This window comes from Amblyomma mixtum, chromosome 6 (genome assembly GCF_055824585.1).
Source record: "Amblyomma mixtum isolate Tamu chromosome 6, ASM5582458v1, whole genome shotgun sequence".
Lineage (NCBI taxonomy): Eukaryota > Metazoa > Arthropoda > Arachnida > Ixodida > Ixodidae > Amblyomma > Amblyomma mixtum.
The window spans coordinates 8,968,968-8,987,151 of NC_143017.1; the positions used below are offsets into that span (position 1 = coordinate 8,968,968).

The 18,184-nt window shown below is 49.8% G+C and overlaps 1 protein-coding gene across 1 annotated transcript in view; it reads left to right on the top strand.

The window, feature by feature from the left end:
- The window catches only part of LOC149338184 (uncharacterized), a 64,005-nt gene that overhangs the window by 44,916 nt on the left and 905 nt on the right, over nt 1-18,184 (top strand). Inside the window, exon 2 of the mRNA XM_089550118.1 lies at nt 17,662-17,802. Coding sequence (XP_089406244.1) covers nt 17,662-17,802 — 141 coding nt within the window. The remainder of the gene's footprint in view (nt 1-17,661; nt 17,803-18,184) is intronic.

Sequence of the window (18,184 nt, forward strand, 5' to 3'; positions counted from 1 at the left end):
AAGAAGCTGGTAGAAGCAAGTGTTAGAGAGTTGTCTCAAGCCTTCCTCAATGTATGCTTCACTATCCATTACTACTATACCGCCTCCTTTATCTGCTGGCTTTATGGTTACATCTGTCCGTCTGCTGAGAGCCTTCAATGCATCCCGTTCTTTTTTGAACAGGTTCGGTCTCCCTGGAGTGTGGCTTTTGTAAGCGTGAATTATGTCGTTCTGGACCGCATTAATATACATATCCAAGTGTTTGTCTCTTTCCATATTTCTCTCCCGCTCTTCCTTTTTTTTCCCTCCCCTTTTTTCCTTTTTTCTTTTCTCCCCGCGACCGCATACGTGGGTGGCGGGCGACGACATTTACCCTCCCCACTCCCTGTCCCGTTTGTGTATTTGTGTTAATTTTTTCTTTTTCTTTTCTCTTCCCTGAGCCGTTCTTCCTTCTGCAGCGTCGGCTTGTTTTGGCTCAGGTGTCGAGCACCTGTACAGATGAAGACCCTTTAAGAAGAGAAGCAAGAACCATGTAACCTCAGTCTTGAAAAAGGACAGGCTCTGTCCGAAACGTCGACTCCCAATAAACGAAGCGTTTCTCAATTTCGCATGTTATTTTAAACTAGCAACCAAGTACGTTTACCTTACTGTGCTATATATATATATATATATATATATATATATATATATATATATATATATATATATATATATATAAGGAAAGGGGATGAGGGGCTCGTTATAAATATGAGAGAAGCCAACCGCCACAGAAACCAAGGAGCACTGGGGATTTTTTTTAATTTATTTTTATTTATTTGTGGTGTTGATCAAGTAAGAATATTACTGAATATGTTGTCGCTTAAAGCTAATTGATTAGAAAAGCAGAAGAAAAAAAACAACCACATGGCGCCAGTGGGATCCGAACCCACGACCTCCGAATTACGCGTCCGGTGCTCAACCTCTGAGCTACGGCGACGGCTGTTAAACCTTCTGCTTTCGGGGGTATTTATGTTTACAAATAACCTAACTTTGAGAGTGTTTATCAGCGCCACCCACGTTCGTAAGCGGCGGACGTGGAACGTCCTGAGTTACCGCTGGTGTGACGTAGAACGCCATAGAACGGCGAGGGAGGTAGCTGTGTGAGAACCCTCTTATGCTTCCTATGGCGTCAAGGCTGCCAGAACCGAGACCCTCGCTAACCAATTAAGCACACAAGGAAAGGGGAATGAGGGGCTCGTTATAAATATGAGAGAAGCCAACAGCCACAGAAACCAAGGAGCGCTGGGGATTTTTTTTTTAAATTTATTTTTATTTATTTGTGGTGTTGATAAAGTATGAATATTACTGAATATGTTGTCGCTTAAAGCTAATTGATTAGAAAAGCAGAAGAAAAAACAACCACATGCCATCGGTGGGATCCGAACCCACGACCTCCGAATTACACGTCCGGTGCTTTACCTCTCAGCTACGGCGACGGCTGTCAAACCTTCTGCTTTCGGGGGTATTTATGTTTACAAATAACCTAACTTTGAGAGTGTTATCAGCGCCACCCACGTTCGTAAGCGGCGGACGTGGAACGTCCTGAGTTACCGCTGGTGTGACGTAGAACGCCACAGAACGGCGAGGGTGGTAGCTGTGTGAGAACCCTCTTATGCTTCCTATGGCGTCAAGCCTGCCAGAACCGAGACCCTCGCTAAGCAATTAAGCACACAAGGAAAGGGGAATGAGGGGCTCGTTATAAATATGAGAGAAGCCAACAGCCACAGAAAACAAGGAGCACTGGGGATATTTTTTTTTAATTTATTTTTATTTATTTGTGGTGTTGATCAAGTAAGAATATTACTGAATATGTTGTCGCTTAAAGCTAATTGATTAGAAAAGCAGAAGAAAAAACAACCACATGCCGCCGGTGGGATCCGAACCCACGACCTCCGAATTACGCGTCCGGTGCCCTACCTCTGAGCTACGGCGACGGCTGTCAAACCTTCTGCTTTCGGGGGTATTTATGTTTACAAAAAACCTAACTTTGAGAGTGTTTATCACCGCCACCCACGTTCGTAAGCGGCGGACGTGGAACGTCCTGAGTTACCGCTGGTGTGACGTAGAACGCCATAGAACGGCGAGGGTGGTAGCTGTGTGAGAACCCTCTTATGCTTCCTATGGCGTCAAGCCTGCCAGAACCGAGACCCTCGCTAAGCAATTAAGCACACAAGGAAAGGGGAATGAGGGGCTCGTTATAAATATGAGAGAAGCCAACAGCCACAGAAACCAAGGAGCACTGGGGTTTTTTCTTTTTTTAATTTATTTTTATTTATTTGTGGTGTTGATCAAGTAAGAATATTACTGAATATGTTGTTGCTTAAAGCTAATTGATTAGAAAAGCAGAAGAAAAAACAACCACATGCCGCCGGTGGGATCCGAACCCACGACCTCCGAATTACGCGTCCGGTGCTCTACCTCTGAGCTACGGCGACGGCTGTCAAACCTTCTGCTTTCTGGGGTATTTATGTTTACAAATAACCTAACTTTGAGAGTGTTTATCACCGCCACCCACGTTCGTAAGCGGCGGACGTGGAACGTCCTGAGTTACCGCTGGTGTGACGTAGAACGCCATAGAACGGCGAGGGTGGTAGCTGTGTGAGAACCCTCTTATGCTTCCTATGGCGTCAAGCCTGCCAGAACCGAGACCCTCGCTAAGCAATTAAGCACACAAGGAAAGGGGAATGAGGGGCTCGTTATAAATATGAGAGAAGCCAACAGCCACAGAAAACAAGGAGCACTGGGGATATTTTTTTTAATTTATTTTTATTTATTTGTGGTGTTGATCAAGTAAGAATATTACTGAATATGTTGTCGCTTAAAGCTAATTGATTAGAAAAGCAGAAGAAAAAACAACCACATGCCGCCGGTGGGATCCGAACCCACGACCTCCGAATTACGCGTCCGGTGCTCTACCTCTGAGCTACGGCGACGGCTGTCAAACCTTCTGCTTTCTGGGGTATTTATGTTTACAAATAACCTAACTTTGAGAGTGTTTATCAGCGCCACCCACGTTCGTAAGCGGCGGACGTGGAACGTCCTGAGTTACCGCTGGTGTGACGTAGAATGCCATAGAACGCCATGGGTGGCGCTGATAAACACTCTCAAAGTTAAGTTATTTGTAAACATAAATACCCCGAAAGCAGAAGGTTTGACAGCCGTCGCCGTAGCTCAGAGGTAGAGCACCGGACGCGTAATTCGGAGGTCGTGGGTTCGGATCCCACCGGCGGCATGTATTTGTTTTTTCTTCTGCTTTTCTAATCAATTAGCTTTAAGCGACAACATATTCAGTAATATTCTTACATGATCAACACCACAAATAAATAAAAATAAATAAAAAAAATCCCCAGTGCTCCTTGGTTTCTGTGGCTGTTGGCTTCTCTCATATTTATAACGAGCCCCTCATTCCCCTTTCCTTGTGTGCTTAATTGCTTAGCGAGGGTCTCGGTTCTGGCAGCCTTGACGCCATAGGAAGCATAAGAGGGTTCTCACACAGCTACCACCCTCGCCGTTCTATGGCGTTCTACGTCACACCAGCGGTAACTCAGGACGTTCCACGTCCGCCGCTTACGAACGTGGGTGGCGCTGATAAACACTCTCAAAGTTAGGTTATTTGTAAACATAAATACCCCCGAAAGCAGAAGGTTTGACAGCCGTCGCCGTAGCTCAGAGGTAGAGCACCGGACGCGTAATTCGGAGGTCGTGGGTTCGGATCCCACCGACGGCATGTGGTTGTTTTTTCTTCTGCTTTTCTAAACAATTAGCTTTAAGCGACAACATATTCAGTAATATTCTTACTTGAACAACACCACAGATAAATAAAAATAAATTAAAAAAAAATCCCCAGTGCTCCTTGGTTTCTGTGGCTGTTGGCTTCTCTCATATTTATAACGAGCCCCTCATTCCCCTTTCCTTGTGTGCTTAATTGCTTAGCGAGGGTCTCGGTTCTGGCAGCCTTGACGCCATAGGAAGCATAAGAGGGTTCTCACACAGCTACCACCCTCGCCGTTCTGTGGCGTTCTACGTCACACCAGCGGTAACTCAGGACGTTCCACGTCCACCGCTTACGAACGTGGGTGGCGCTGATAAACACTCTCAAAGTTAGGTTATTTGTAAACATAAATACCCCCGAAAGCAGAAGGTTTGACAGCCGTCGCCGTAGCTGAGAGGTAAAGCACCGGACGTGTAATTCGGAGGTCGTGGGTTCGGATCCCACCGACGGCATGTGGTTGTTTTTTCTTCTGCTTTTCTAAACAATTAGCTTTAAGCGACAACATATTCAGTAATATTCTTACTTGAACAACACCACAGATAAATAAAAATAAATTAAAAAAAATCCCCAGTGCTCCTTGGTTTCTGTGGCTGTTGGCTTCTCTCATATATATATATATATATATATATATATATATATATATATATATATATATATATATATAATATGCGACATTACAAGAAACGCGACTGGATTTTTTGTCAACAGTTTCGGGGATGGTATTCCCTTCGTCAGGCGGGCTTACAATGAATCGGTTTTGTCAAAATAAAGACACAGAGCAAGCGAGGAGGTATAATGTCCGCCCTCGAAACAAACATGAGAATGATGACAAGGGACTGTATAGTAGACAGTACGTAGCTCTTACACGGGCCGCGGCTGAACAACAACAACCACCAGAAAAACAAACGGGGAGGTGTAAATGGTAAAACAGTAGCAAAGAACGAGTTTGAACAGCGACAGACGAGGCAAAAGAGCTTGAAGCCCTGCTCTCGGTGCTCACAGAGAACGAGACAGAGACGACCGAGACAGAAAGAATCGAAGATTCTGTTCTGCGGACGGCGGAGAGGCCACCGCCAACGAAGATGACTCAGAACTGAGGGACTCGGGAAAGAAGAGCGCAACCTCTAAAATAGTTACTACTGAAAGACACAAGTACATACGAAAAAGCGACCTGATACCTGCCTAAAAGCTCGGCTGTGCTAGGCGCTGTTTACTGTGTTAGCTCGCACATCGCATGGCTCTCACCGATATATCGGCAAAACTGAAAGGTGCATTTTCAGCTGCTTTTACTCTATCTCTCTCTATAGCAACTACTGCCTAAGCAAAATGTACTGTGCGCGGTATATGAAGGAGAATATTGTGATATCTGGTTCGCGTGGCATCACGCGCAGAGGCCAAGTAGTGCCCTGTTCAATGTTGACGAGCCATCAGAATTGTGGGGACAATACTGACTAAGGTATGCCGTGATGTATGCATCGCAATAGGTATGGGCAATGTTGAGGAATATATGCCAGGATATGCATATTTACTATATGCCATAGTTACTGGTGCAACAATTTAGACCAACGCATCCCAAGATACGTGCTACACTGGCTACACATCGACACCAGAAAAGACAATATTGGGCACTGCAACCCAGTTGGTATACATTGTTGGGAAGTCACCCAACTGCCAGAGCAATATAGCCCAACTAATACCAAGGTATGTCTGATGTTCGCTGGCCACAAAAACTGGCATGACAGTATTGACCAACACATGTCATGATGTATGCCACTCTCGCTAGCCATCGCAACGGCCCGTACTATAGCCGCCAGCCCATGCCAGGTTATATGTAATGTTGTTTTGCATTTTTTCCTGGGTGGCCATCGTTTAACGTTATTAACCGGTGTATGCGATTGTTGGGTAATGATGGACGTGACCAGGCCTCTGGTATACGTGTTCTCCAAGCGATTCGCCCTTGTTGGTTACGCATTGGCAAGAGCGGACCGCCGTAGGACTAATGATCACCAACACGTTTCATATATCGGGCCGTTGAGGTGTGGTGCCTTGAACAAAAAAATTCAATTTGATGCAGCGGAAAGCTTACCATGATCACAGAAACTATAAAAGTGCACATGCAGTGCAGCATGTTCGAACGATAACTTGATATTGCAGCAGAAGTCAGCGCGAAACGCAGGGGAAAGCAATTTCTTTTGCTGCCATGAAATACCGTCTTGGCCACAATGCAACTGGGTTGGATCTTGACGTTATATGTATTTTTAGAAAAAAACCTGCCCTACTACGTAAGCGGAGTGCTTTCTCGACTATCACTCGTGCGTCTATCATCACCTCCACGCAATATAAAAATTTAAACAACCATACGAACCACACAGCTACGCTTTCCTTCCTTTTGCAGTAGTGAGAACTTCTGGTTAATTTGTTACTCTGCTTCAAGATGGTGAAACGCACAAATGTTCCAGCCAATGAGGGTGTTCTTCCAATCTCTGGACACATTAACTTCTGCCAGTTGGAAGTATGAAGGCATTCGATTTCTAGGTACTGCGAAGACGCCTTGATGCGTGTGGGGTATACGCGTGGTGACTAGTCGAGCGCAATTTTTTACAGAAAGCAATCACGCCTTTAAAAAGTCAGTGCACTTCTCGCGGCCTGCGTCAATGAAAGGTCAGGTAGCTTAAAGCTAAGCTTGAGGTTGAGTTGTGACGTTTCATGGAGCTGCAATTCATGCTAGAACAGATAGCTTTCTGGCAGATGATATGCCACGTAGGCGGAATTTGACGACAGAAAAAAAGGTACGCTAGAAGGAAACATATCGCAGAAATTCAAAACAAAGATACTCTGACGGACGATCCGCAGGCGATAAGGGAGGCTTTGAGTCAGTATTACCGTTACGAGGGGGTACCCAAAAGAAACCGGACTTATTTTTGTTTGAACTTATTTGTTCACATTTTAAGCACAGACATTCAAACTCCTTCAAAGTATTCCCCACTTGCAATGATACGCTTGTCGAATCTTTCATTCCATTTCTCAAAACATTGTTTAAATTCATCTTTTGTGATGCTTGACAGTGCCTGCGTCGTTTTTTTTCTTCACCTCAGCAACATCGGCGAAGCGCTTTCCATTCACCTATATTTTCATTCCAGGAAACTAAGAAAGTAGCACGGGGCAAGGTCGGGAGAGTATGAGGATTGAGGAATAGGGGTCATGCCATTTTTGGTCCAGAACTGTCGCGGAGACAGGGCTGTGTGAGCAGCGGCATTGCCATGATGGAAAAACCAGACACCCGACCGCCACAAATCTAGCCGCTTCCACCGCACACTGTTGCCCAATCTCTTCAAAACAACCGAGTAGAAAGCCTGGCTGACTGTCTGACCCTGTGGAACAAATTCTCAATGAACGACTCCTCTCACGTCGAAAAACAAATCAGCATTGTTTTGAGGTTTGGTTTCACATGACGAGCTTTCTTGAGGCGAGGTGAATTTGAAGTTTTCCATTGGCATGATTGTTGCTTTGATTCAGGATTCGATTCAGGAACACTTGAGTTGTCCCCATAGCATCGCCCTTGTACGTCTTTCTTAATATTTCAAGGGTTTCCAATTCAACTTTTTCCAAGCAAAAATCAGAATTTCACCGGCGCACGCTGTTCACGAAAATCAGTCATTTCAAAAACGACATTCACACAAAACAGTCGTCACTCTAAAACTCTGCCTAAACTAGTCTGACCTCCTTCAACGACGACACTCGGCTTACTGACTCTGGAATGTTCGTTCTATGCGCTCCTAGCGGGAAAACGCGGTACCACATAAGCTTTGCCGACCAAAAAATTTAGTCCGGTTTCTTTTGGGTACCCCCTCGTATTTGTTGGCTTCCCAAATCGGCGGATGAACAGGCCTTTCAGGATCAATTTTTAAGTCTATTACCGCGACTGACCAGTGACGACATTGCTTGTCTGCCGACTTGTCAACAGCGGAATTGGAATACGCCATTAATTGGTTCCACTTGGGGAAATCGTCAGGTCCTGTCGGGATAGCAGCGGAATTTAATAAGGCGTTCAAACGCGAAACTGCTCTGATTTTACAATGAGTTTATGAAGAGTCATTTAGAATGGGTATTCTACCACTGTCGTTTACCGGTGCATATACAATACTTATACCGAAAACTGACAACCCTGCTAAGCTTAAGCAAGTTACTGGTTATCGGCCTGTAACGCCGACTAATATGGATTGTAATCTTTTTATGAAGGTATAGGCCTTATGCGAAATGCACTGCCATCTAGCGGTCGCCGGGCGCGATCCGCCATGTTGGAGGATAGCCGCCGGATTCACAGCACGTACTGGTACACGCTCGTCGCGCGCCCTCGAGTTTCACCGTCCTCAAGATGCCCACATACTGCTCAGTGCCTTGCTGTACGCAGAAGGGTCACAAAGACGCCCAGGGAAAAAAGGTAAGGGCGCTTTGTTTGAGCGCATTTCTATTTTTGGACTGCAATCCACGACATCCGTGGCACAAATGTTGCAGAACCGTCGCTACATGTCGAGGCATCGCGCACGACATTTCGTTAACGCCATGTAGTAGTAGCAGTAGTAGAAGACGTTTATTCGGCCAAAATTTACAGGCCGAGCATGTCGACCGCCTGGGCGACCAGAAGTCGCTGTTCTTCCTCCCCTTCAGCGCCAAGCCAGTCGAGCCAGGTGGTGATGGATAAAGAAGGTGGGGGGTAGGAACCCGACTGCAGAGCAGCCGGGCAATAGAAGACGCAATTGGCAAGGTCCGCATAGATACAGGGGCAGTTGGGACAGGAAGGGTCTGATTGATAGCGATAGAGAAAGAGGCGAGACGGGGTGATGATTGCATTCATTTGAACGTGCCGAAGAAGGCGAGCCTCCGGCACTGTGAGTGATGGATGAGGGGGAGGGTAAAGGCGTTTGTCGAGGCGGAGCTCGAGGTAGACCTCTTTTATGGTGCGGCGAAGGGTGAGTCTCCCACCGTCCTCCGAGGGCTTGGGCCAGGGGATCAACGGTGCCCGGAAAAGTGTGTCACTGGCGAGCTGATGAGCCAGCTCATTGCCGTCAATCCCTGAATCCCCAGGGACCCAGCGGAGGAAAACGATGGAAGGCTGCAATGCGGAGACCGCTCGTTCAACCTCCTGTTGAAGAGAACGGGTTAGGGTGCGTTTCTGTATGTGGTGTATAGAGGCTTGTTAGTCTGAATAGACTGTGTACTCTTGAAGAGAGGGAAGGAGGGCAAATGACTGGAGGGCATGCGCAATGGCGAGGACCTCGAGGGACAATGCATCCGGAAGGCGTAGAAACGGCCCGCTGGTGTGAGTTTCAGGAGTGGGGAGGTGGGGGTGGTACAGGGCGTAGCCGCAGGAACCTCGAGGAGCCACGAAGGAGGCATCCGTGTAAGCTACACCCTGGGTATCAAAGAGAGGGGAATGGTGCTGTGCGGCCGCATGACGACGGCCGGCGTGCAGAACGGGGGACATGTTGGACGGAAGGGGGAGGAACCGAAGATTGGGAGCCGGGGTGGGAATAGGAGAGGTGAACGGGGCGCAGGGAATGGGCGAGATACCCGCTTGGCTTGAGTCAGTAACCACTGACCCTGACGGGTAAGGGAAAGCCGGGCAATCTGCGAGTCATGATGGAGAGAGAGCAGAGAACGGAGAGGATGAAAGAGGCCTGTTGCAAAGATCTTTGCAGTAGAGGTAGTAATAGGGAGGTTGAGAGCTGCCTTGTAGAGGCCCACAGGGGCAGTCTCAAGAGCGTTAAGTTGAGTCTGATTGAAGGAAACGTAGGGTGCAAAGTACAAGACCTTGTTGAGGGCCAGCGCGTGGGCAACTCGGCACGCATGAGCCTCGTGGAGACCTGAGCGCCGAGTGACCACGCGCCGCAGGAGGTGAGTTACGGAGTGGCAGGTGGTGACAGCACGGTGGAGGGCTTGCACGTTCTTGGCTGCATGCAAAGGAAAGCCAAGAACTTTGCACTGCGTGACGACAGGAATGGGAGAGCCCGAAAGGTGGAGAGAGACGAATTGGTTGTGTGAGCGCTGGTATGAGGAATGGTTGAGGAGAAGGAGCTCGGATTTTTCAGGAGCAGGAGAGAGGCCAGCAGTGGTGAGAAAGGAGTCGATGAGATCTAGGCCACGTTGCAGGGTGTCCTGTACGTGACCGGGAGAGCCAGACGAACACCAGAGAGTGATGTCATCGGCGTAAAATATATGGTGCAGGTCGGGAATTTCAGCTAGCTGGGAGGCGAGAGGGGCCATAGCAAGATTGAAAAGGGTAGGAGAGAGAACAGCACCTTGAGGAGTGCCTCGGGTGAGGTTGTGGGGGTCGGACAGATAGGTGTCGACTCGAAAGCGAGCGACACGTTTAGAAAGGAATGAGCGGATATAACAGTACATGCGGGAGCCACAGTCTAGGGAGGCGAGTTGGGAAAGGATGTGGTCGTGGCAAACACCGTCGAAGGCCTTGCGAAAATCTACGGTCACAAGTGCGTGAATTTGAGTGGGGGTAGGTGAGAGAAACGTGTGTTGGAAAACCAGAAACATGTCCTGTGCACAGACGTGGCGTCGGAAGCCGATGAGACAATGAGGGAAGAACTCCCTCGTCTCGAGAAAATTAGAGAGGCGAGTCAGGGCCATTCGCTCAAGGGTCTTACCAACACATGATGTCAGGGAGATTGGGCGGAGGTTAGAGAGAGAGGGAGGCTTGCCCGGCATTGGAATCATAGAAATGAGGGAGGAGGTCCAGGAGCTGGGCAGGCAGCCGCTGTCCCATGCATCATCATTGTAGGTTTTAAGGAGGAATTCTTTTCCGCAGTTAGGAAGGTTGCGAAGTGTGGTGTAATGTAATGGCATCCTCACCGGGAGCCGAGCGTGTAGCATTAGCAGCCAGAGCCGATTCGAGCTCCCGGAGAGTGAAGGATTGGTCCAGATCGGGGTTAAGTCCACCGCAGTACACCGGGTAGGAGGGTGCCAGAGGGGGCGGGAGATAGAGAGAGGCGAGCTGATCAAAAACATCGGAGGGAGTTCCTTGAGTGAGGGCTTTAGCTAAAGTGGGAGCAAGGGCAGGCTTAGTGCCAAGGAGGGATCTGAAGAGAGACCATGTGGATCGCGAGTGCAATGTAGAGTCAAGACGGTCACAAAAAGTACTCCAACGAGAGTGCTCGAGTGAGGCGCAGTGGGCGACGATCTCGGCCCGCAGAGCAGTGATCCGGGAAGAAAGTTGGGCATTGTGGGGTTGGCAGCGGAAGGAGCGTTGAAGACGTTTACGGCGACGCCACAAACGGAGTAGGTGAGGATCTGGGTCTGGGACTGGGTGACAAGAGCGAACACGACGGCTACTGGACGTGAGCTCTGCAGTGATGCGCGACGTCCAGTCGTCGTAGGATTGAAAGGAGTCAGAGGCGAGATTAGCGCGGAAGGCGTGCCAGTCAGTATGAGTGACCGGATGACATCGAGGGATGTGGGAAAGAGAGGTGGAAATGTGGACAAGATAGTGGTCATTGAGAAGACTTTCGGCTGTCACTTGCCAGTGAAATGAAAGTGAACCCCGAGAGAAAGTGAGATCGGGTGTCGTGGGGCGCTGTAAGGCAGTGCCCGCTCGAGTAGGGGAGCCAGGAGTATTGAGAAGGGTGAGGTGGCGTTCCTGGGCCAGACAGTGGATGAGGCGGCCGGGTTTGAGGGTTTGAGGGTAGCCCCAGAGTGTGTGAGGGGCATTAAAGGGAGACTGAAGCACTTTTTTTGAAAATCCGGCTGGCAGCGGCGTCCTATAGTTTTTCATGCTCTATGCTCGAATATCGCATCTAAATAAGGCAAAAACAAGCGCGAGTTGCCCTTTTTAGCAGAAATATGCGGCCTGCGCCGCGGGGCACGCCGCGCGGCGCGCCGCCGCCCGTGATTGGTCAAGAGAGGTCGTGACGTCACTTTGAGGACTGGAGAAGCTGCCGATGCGGATCCGGCGCTGCGCTGAGTGCAGATCGCAGCTTTCCGTGGCGTTGTAAAAGCGGATATGGCGACTATTTTTTTACTGACCTCCAAAGAAAAGGATACTACAGTTTGTTCATTCCACGTATCACCTGAAAGCAAAAAAGACAAGAGCAAAAAATTCTACGCCTAGCACAAGCATACGCTAGCGTGAAAGACACGTATGCAGACCATGCGTAAAAGGTGCCAGCACAACCTCGGCTGGTATTCTCGGAAAGGAAGGGGTGCGAACAATACTCAAGTCAGTTACCACCACCGGACGCCTCCTGGCTCGCCCGAAAGAGCGTCATCCTAAAGAAAAGGCCCAAAGCGCTGTGTACAAAAAATCCTATTCTCACTACCCGGCGTAGGTTGGGGCAAGAAAGTATTTCAAGGAAACGATGAAGCAGAACAAAGCTGATGTCAAAATTAGCGAAGCGCAGTGGCCAAGCACTGCGAGGCATGTGACCACAGGATATTGAAGGAATCATTGTGCGCTGGAAACCAAGCTAAATACGCGCACAAGGCTGCTGCTTCACTCACGGCGCGTTCAGCAGATGCCAGAAAATATTAATCGCTGCCTCGAAAACGTTCGCCCTTCCTAGATTTGCAATTTAGGTTCAGTGAAGTAGTGGCCAACTATATGTGTGTTTAAAAGCCAAGCTAGCTGCAACTCTTTCGCTGTCACAACTTGATGAAGAAACCGACTAAGGTTGCGAGACATGGTGTTTTTTTGCAAAACCTTGGTTGGCATTCATTTCCCTGTTAAATTTGCATCCGAAATCAGAATGTCGAACGCTTTCATTTAAAATCGCTTAGCTACGATTAAACGATATGCCGCATATGAAGTGCTTCGATGCTTGCTTGATTTGCTTTATTGCGTTTAGCTTTGCTTGCTTGCTTGGACACTTCGAACCTAAAATAAAATCACTAACCGAGCCTTGCTGAGCACGCCTCAGGTGGTCTGGCCGCACCTAAGCTGAGAAGAGCAACACATGCTTGAGCCTCTATTAGGTTTCTGCAGGGGCTTAGTGAGCATGTTTCTACTTTTAGAAGAGGCGCTTATTCGAAATGGTGACACGCCTCACATGCGCGAGGAAATGAAAGGAACTGCGTCATGGTTCATCCGCGACAGAAATCTCCAGAGATCACATTAGGGACAAGCTCTGCATGTAGCCGGTCTCACGAAAGTGCTTCGAGCAGAGTACGCTTGCTTTGGTCGGCTTGAATTATTCGTCACAGCAGCGAGCGCTTGCGCTGCGAGCTTATGATCTTGCGGAAAACAGTGGAAGACGACACAGTCGCGGGCGTAGTTGTTCGTGGACACGAAAGCAGAGTAGTACCTCGTGTTGAATCTGATTCTCAAGGTCGGCTGACACGCTTTGTACGTTACAACGCACGCAGTACGAGGAACAACGCATGCAGCGCGAGAAACAACGCGCGCTGAAAGCTCTCTCGGGTGCGCCGAACTCTCGCCGGCTCCTCAACGTGACGTCATGTTGGCCGACATGGACGAGGCTTCCCTCTCCGCTGTTCTCCTCTCCTGCGGCGGCGCGGGGCGCGGGAGATTGAAACATCGCGTTTTTAATTGGTGATTGCGCCACTGTTTTGGGCAAAATCGAAAAAATAATTTCACAGACGTGATCAGCAATGACACTACTTCAAAACCCCAAAAAATTAGCTGATTCGAAAACCGCCTCAGTATCCCTTTAAAGTCGCCACCAAAGAGGAGATGGGAGTTAGAAGGAAGAGAGTGAAGGAACTTGCCCAGGGCGGAAAATAAAGAGGAGGTAACAGGGGGGTTGTAGAAAGACAAAAGGGCGAGTGAGACGCGGGAAGAAGGGTGGTAATAGACCACACCAACTAAATATTTAAGAAGGACGGAGGGCATATCAAGTGGCTGCACGAGCACGTCGCTACGTACATAAATAGACGCAAGTGGTGTGGCCGTAGCGGCATGGTAGGCGCGGTAGCCTGGGACAGTGCGGGCCGTCCGGGTCTCCTGGAGAAGGAAAAAATGGGGCAGGGAGGGGCGGGCGAGTAGATACTGCTGGAGGGGGGTCTTATTATGGCACAGAATTCGGCAGTTCCACTGCACAATCTCGAGGTCCTCGCCAAAAGCCATTATGATAGTGTAGAGGTAGAACTTCGTGAGGGTACGCGTTCCTTCTTTTTGGCCGGGGGCAGTGACTCATGCAGGGATTGGAGTGTAGAAGTGAAGGATTCTAATTGTTTGGATTGTGCTTGGAGGGTGGTAAGAATCTGCAGAACAGATGTCTCTAGCTGAACCAAGCGAGCGTGGTGTGCCTGTGTGGTGGTTTCGAGAAGATCAGCCAAAGGGGCGACCTGGGCGGTGGAGGAGGGAATGGTGAGTGTGGCAAGGTGCTCATTTAGCTTGGTAAGCTGGGAGGTAAGAGTCTGGAGGAGCTGGTTGTCTGGAGGGTTTGGGTCAAGGCGTGGATCTGTTGTTGTAGGTCGTGGGAAATGCGCTGTTGCTCTCGCTGCTGGCGTTCCAGCATAGCGAGCCGGAGGTCGAAGGAGCGGCTCTCGTCAGTCAGGGATGGAGAGGGTGGTGCTGTGGAAGAGACGCTGGAAAGGGACGCTGAAACCGAGGAGCCTTTAACTTTGGCGGCGTAGGAGCCTGGTGGTGACGTGACCGGAGCTGACGGAGGTTCATGATTAGAGGAGGAGGAGGGGGTGGGTTGCGTGGCCCGGCGCAAAGCTAGGCGTCGTAGGTACGCAGCTTTGGCACACTCGCGTTGTTTACCGAGGAGAAAGGGGCAAGTGTGGTCGAGGGAGGGGTGGGTGTTTACCTGGCAATGAACGCACCAGCGCTGGGCACATACATGAGTGGAATGGTCGACGGGTAGAGGAGCAGCACAGCGACGGCACTTTGCCGGAACGCTTTGCTGTGGACACTGGTGGGCGCGGTGTCCAAGAGCAAGACAACGGGTGCAGGTGGGAGGCTTAGGCTTATGGGGACGGCACCGGAAGGCAACGCGTTTGAAATACACAAAGTGGGGGAACGGTTCCAGCGAAAGTTATGAGCACCGACTGAGTGGTGCCCATCATACGAGCAGCAAGAATATCGGTTTTGAATGATTCGATATCATGCATGAGGTCATCAGGAGTGAAGTGGCCACCGACGTTATGGATGACGCCGAGGCATGAGATGGGAGGATTAGGGGCATATGTTTTAATGGTGATAGGCTTACCGTAAAGCTGAAGATGCGTGATAGAAAGCAGGAGGTTGGCGGTGAGAGGGGAATGAGTTTTTAAAAAGACGAGGCTTTGGGCTGGCTTGGCCTGAAGGGTAATCTCCGCACTGCTCTCGGGGGACAGTTATGCAGCGGAGACGACTGCGGCGAGGACGTCGTAGAGCGGTATCTTGGGGTTGAGGGTGCCAGGGGGAAGCTGGATGCCAACTGTGATGAGCTCGGTGCGGGGCCGGGTGGAGGAGGCAGGCTTACGGCAGGCACCAATGGTTGTCCAGCCGAGCTCAGGGGCCGGAATGAGATGGCCGTCGACCGGGGACGCCGTAAAGTCCATGTCTGCTGTGTCCTCAGCCTGAGCCGCAATCTGCGACGCAGGTACCAAGGTGCTGGACTTGCTGTCAGCGGGAAATGTGGTCCGAGTAGGTGCGGCGGCACTGGCGGCGGCGACGAACGCAGTCGATTGCGATGCGTCTGTGGGCCCGAAGCTCTTGGCTTCCCTTAATGCGTGGAGTTGGCCAGCAGTGGACGCCGCGGCGGTGACGAACGCTGCCGGCTGCGTTGCGGCTGTCGATTCGGAGCTTCCAGCGTCGGTGAACGCGACGGGAATTGGCGCGGTGGTGTGGCCGGTGTTGAACGCACCCGGTTGAGACATGGCTGTAAGCGTGGTTGGAGTAGGCCCCGCGGCGGCTGCGTCGGAAGAAGTTGACACCGGCGAGGTATGAGTGGGTCTCGGCTTCAGGGGCTTGTTGAGACGCTGCATGCCAGAGGTGCAGGCGCGGCGCGTTAGGGTTAGTGAGGCGCCGCGCCGCAGCAGATTTTTGGAGGCGCTTGGAGCGCCAGCTCGACAGCGGGCCGTGATGCGAATGGTGTCCTCGTGGTGCGGATGTCTTCCTGACGCGATGGAGTGTATATCCAGGGGCGGGCAAGGCCCTGGACCTGGCCAGGGGCAGGTGAAAAACGGAGCACGATAGTCAGCCAGCTAACCAGGGCGGCGCCACCTAGCGGATCCCGCCATGTAGCAAATGAAATTAGAAATAAGCTTTGTTCTTCCTGCGATTGCCCGTGAAGTGCTCCGATTATCGGCCTCGCAAGAGAGTAATCGTGCTCAGCTGTTCATTGGTATGGGTCGCGTTTTGTGTGAACCGTCGCTCCTAGCGTTATCCGCCGCAGCGATTACACGCATTGGTTCTTTGTGCGAATATTTGTTTCGACGGAATAGCAAGGGTCAAGTGCTCGTCGCGCAGAACGTTCGCGCTCTGTAAGTCAGTCAATCTTTTCTGTTCGACCAGGGAAAGATGCCTATTTTGTGGAGCGACGGCTTGTATGCATGTAGCGATTTCATCTTGCAGCCACGCCTTCTGACTGGCCGGTTTCAACGAAGCCGTGTGTTGTGTAAAAAAAAATATGGCTGAGGCTTAGCTAAGGTTAAGCCTAGTCAGATGCGAAGCATATTGGTGGCTAGGCTTGGTAATACATGGCTTTCCTTGGTTGCACACTTGGTCATTTTAATACAACCACTAGAAGCCTTCGTCGTGGGGGAAGACAACGGCATGGCTACAGCTGAACGCCGACTAACCCCGAGACGCGCGTTGGGTGAGCGCCTGGATTGCCACGGAAGCCGCGTCTGCCTGCCCGGTGGAGCGAGCGTTTCACCTACACGGAGTGTGAACGCGCGTTCGAAATGCGCGGGAATGCCGCTCGAGGACATTCCGGCGTCTGTGCGATGGCATCGTCACGACGACGTCACGGTGTCACGTGGCGTGACGGCTAGGGGTCCCACGGCGACGGCGGGAGGTGGAGGCCGCCTCTCTCATCCGATGTCACGTGGTGCGACATCACGGTGTCACGTGGTGTGACGTCACGGTGTCACGTGGTGTGACGTCTAGGGGTCCCACGCCGACGGCGTGACTGGTAGCTCTAGCAATATGCTTCGCATAAAAAAGTGGACCGTGAGGGTAGCCACTCAAGCGGTACCATACTTCCAACTAGTAGCGGGAATGTATAACGCGCATAGAATCCTCCAAAAATTTCAGTGCACAATTGCTTGCTCGTCGTGGTAAAAACATAGACATTGCTGCTTTCACGGGCTACCTGTTTTTAACGGCCATAGTCCAAGAATGGTAAACACTTGTGTAGTGGGGTCGTGCGGGGGCCTAGGGGTCTAGTGCCTGGCAAATAATGATAAATTGTTTTCTCTCCCTGTCTCTGAGATAGGTGAGCTTAATGCAACACCTAAAGAATTTATTGGAGATGGCCATAGTTGCATGAAGTGAAATAAAAAGGAAAGAAGCAGTTCTACGTTTTTATTGGAATGAACAAACAGGTACTGTAATGACTTCAGAGGACTTACAGTTAATGTTATTCAGGAGGGGTGTACAAAAAGCATGCAAAACAGTGCATGTATGCAACACTCGGTCAGGGTCTAGTTAGTGCATGTTTTGAAACTAAAGATGAACCACAACAAACACAGCACAAGTGAAGATACGACGAATTCACTTCTAGCAAATGCGTGTTGCACAAGCATAGTTGCAAGTAGCACATTCTTTTCTACCTCTTCAAAAATGCTCTATATATTATGCTCCAGTTTTTGTTTGCATGTATATGTCTAAACAAAAGCCATGGACCAGAAATAAATACCTGAAAATATTTTTATCCAAGCTGCACTTCTTACTTTGCATTTTCTCTTTGCAGGTGTCTTTCCACAGCCTCCCACATGACCCAACAATGCGCAAGGCTTGGCTAATTGCCATAAAAAGGGACCCACTATTCAATATTCAGACAGCCCGTATTTGCTCACAGCACTTTGTGGACGATGACTTCCTGAAAAACATAGTCAGTGGCCGCAACATTCTGAAAGATTCAGCAGTGCCTTCAGTATTCTCCTTCAAAAAAGCAAAAAAAAAGACTAGAAAGCCTCCGAAGAATCGGCAAAGCATTGTTCAGATGCCACTTTCCACTGTTCCTGCTCAGGAAGTTACGTCATCGCTGCCACTGCCAGAAACGGAAGGCAATCAGCAGGGTTTTTATGATCATACATGCACCGAAGAGGAATGTGTCGAGAATTTTGCAGAAGCCGAGAAGGACAAGGAAATTGCTCGACTTGGCCAAGAGCTGTGCAAATAGCAGGAGATAAATGCTCGACTAGAAGCGAGGGTCTCTGCATTGTTGAAGAGATGCGCCTACCTTGAAAACGCCTCGGCAGAGTTTTCAGTTT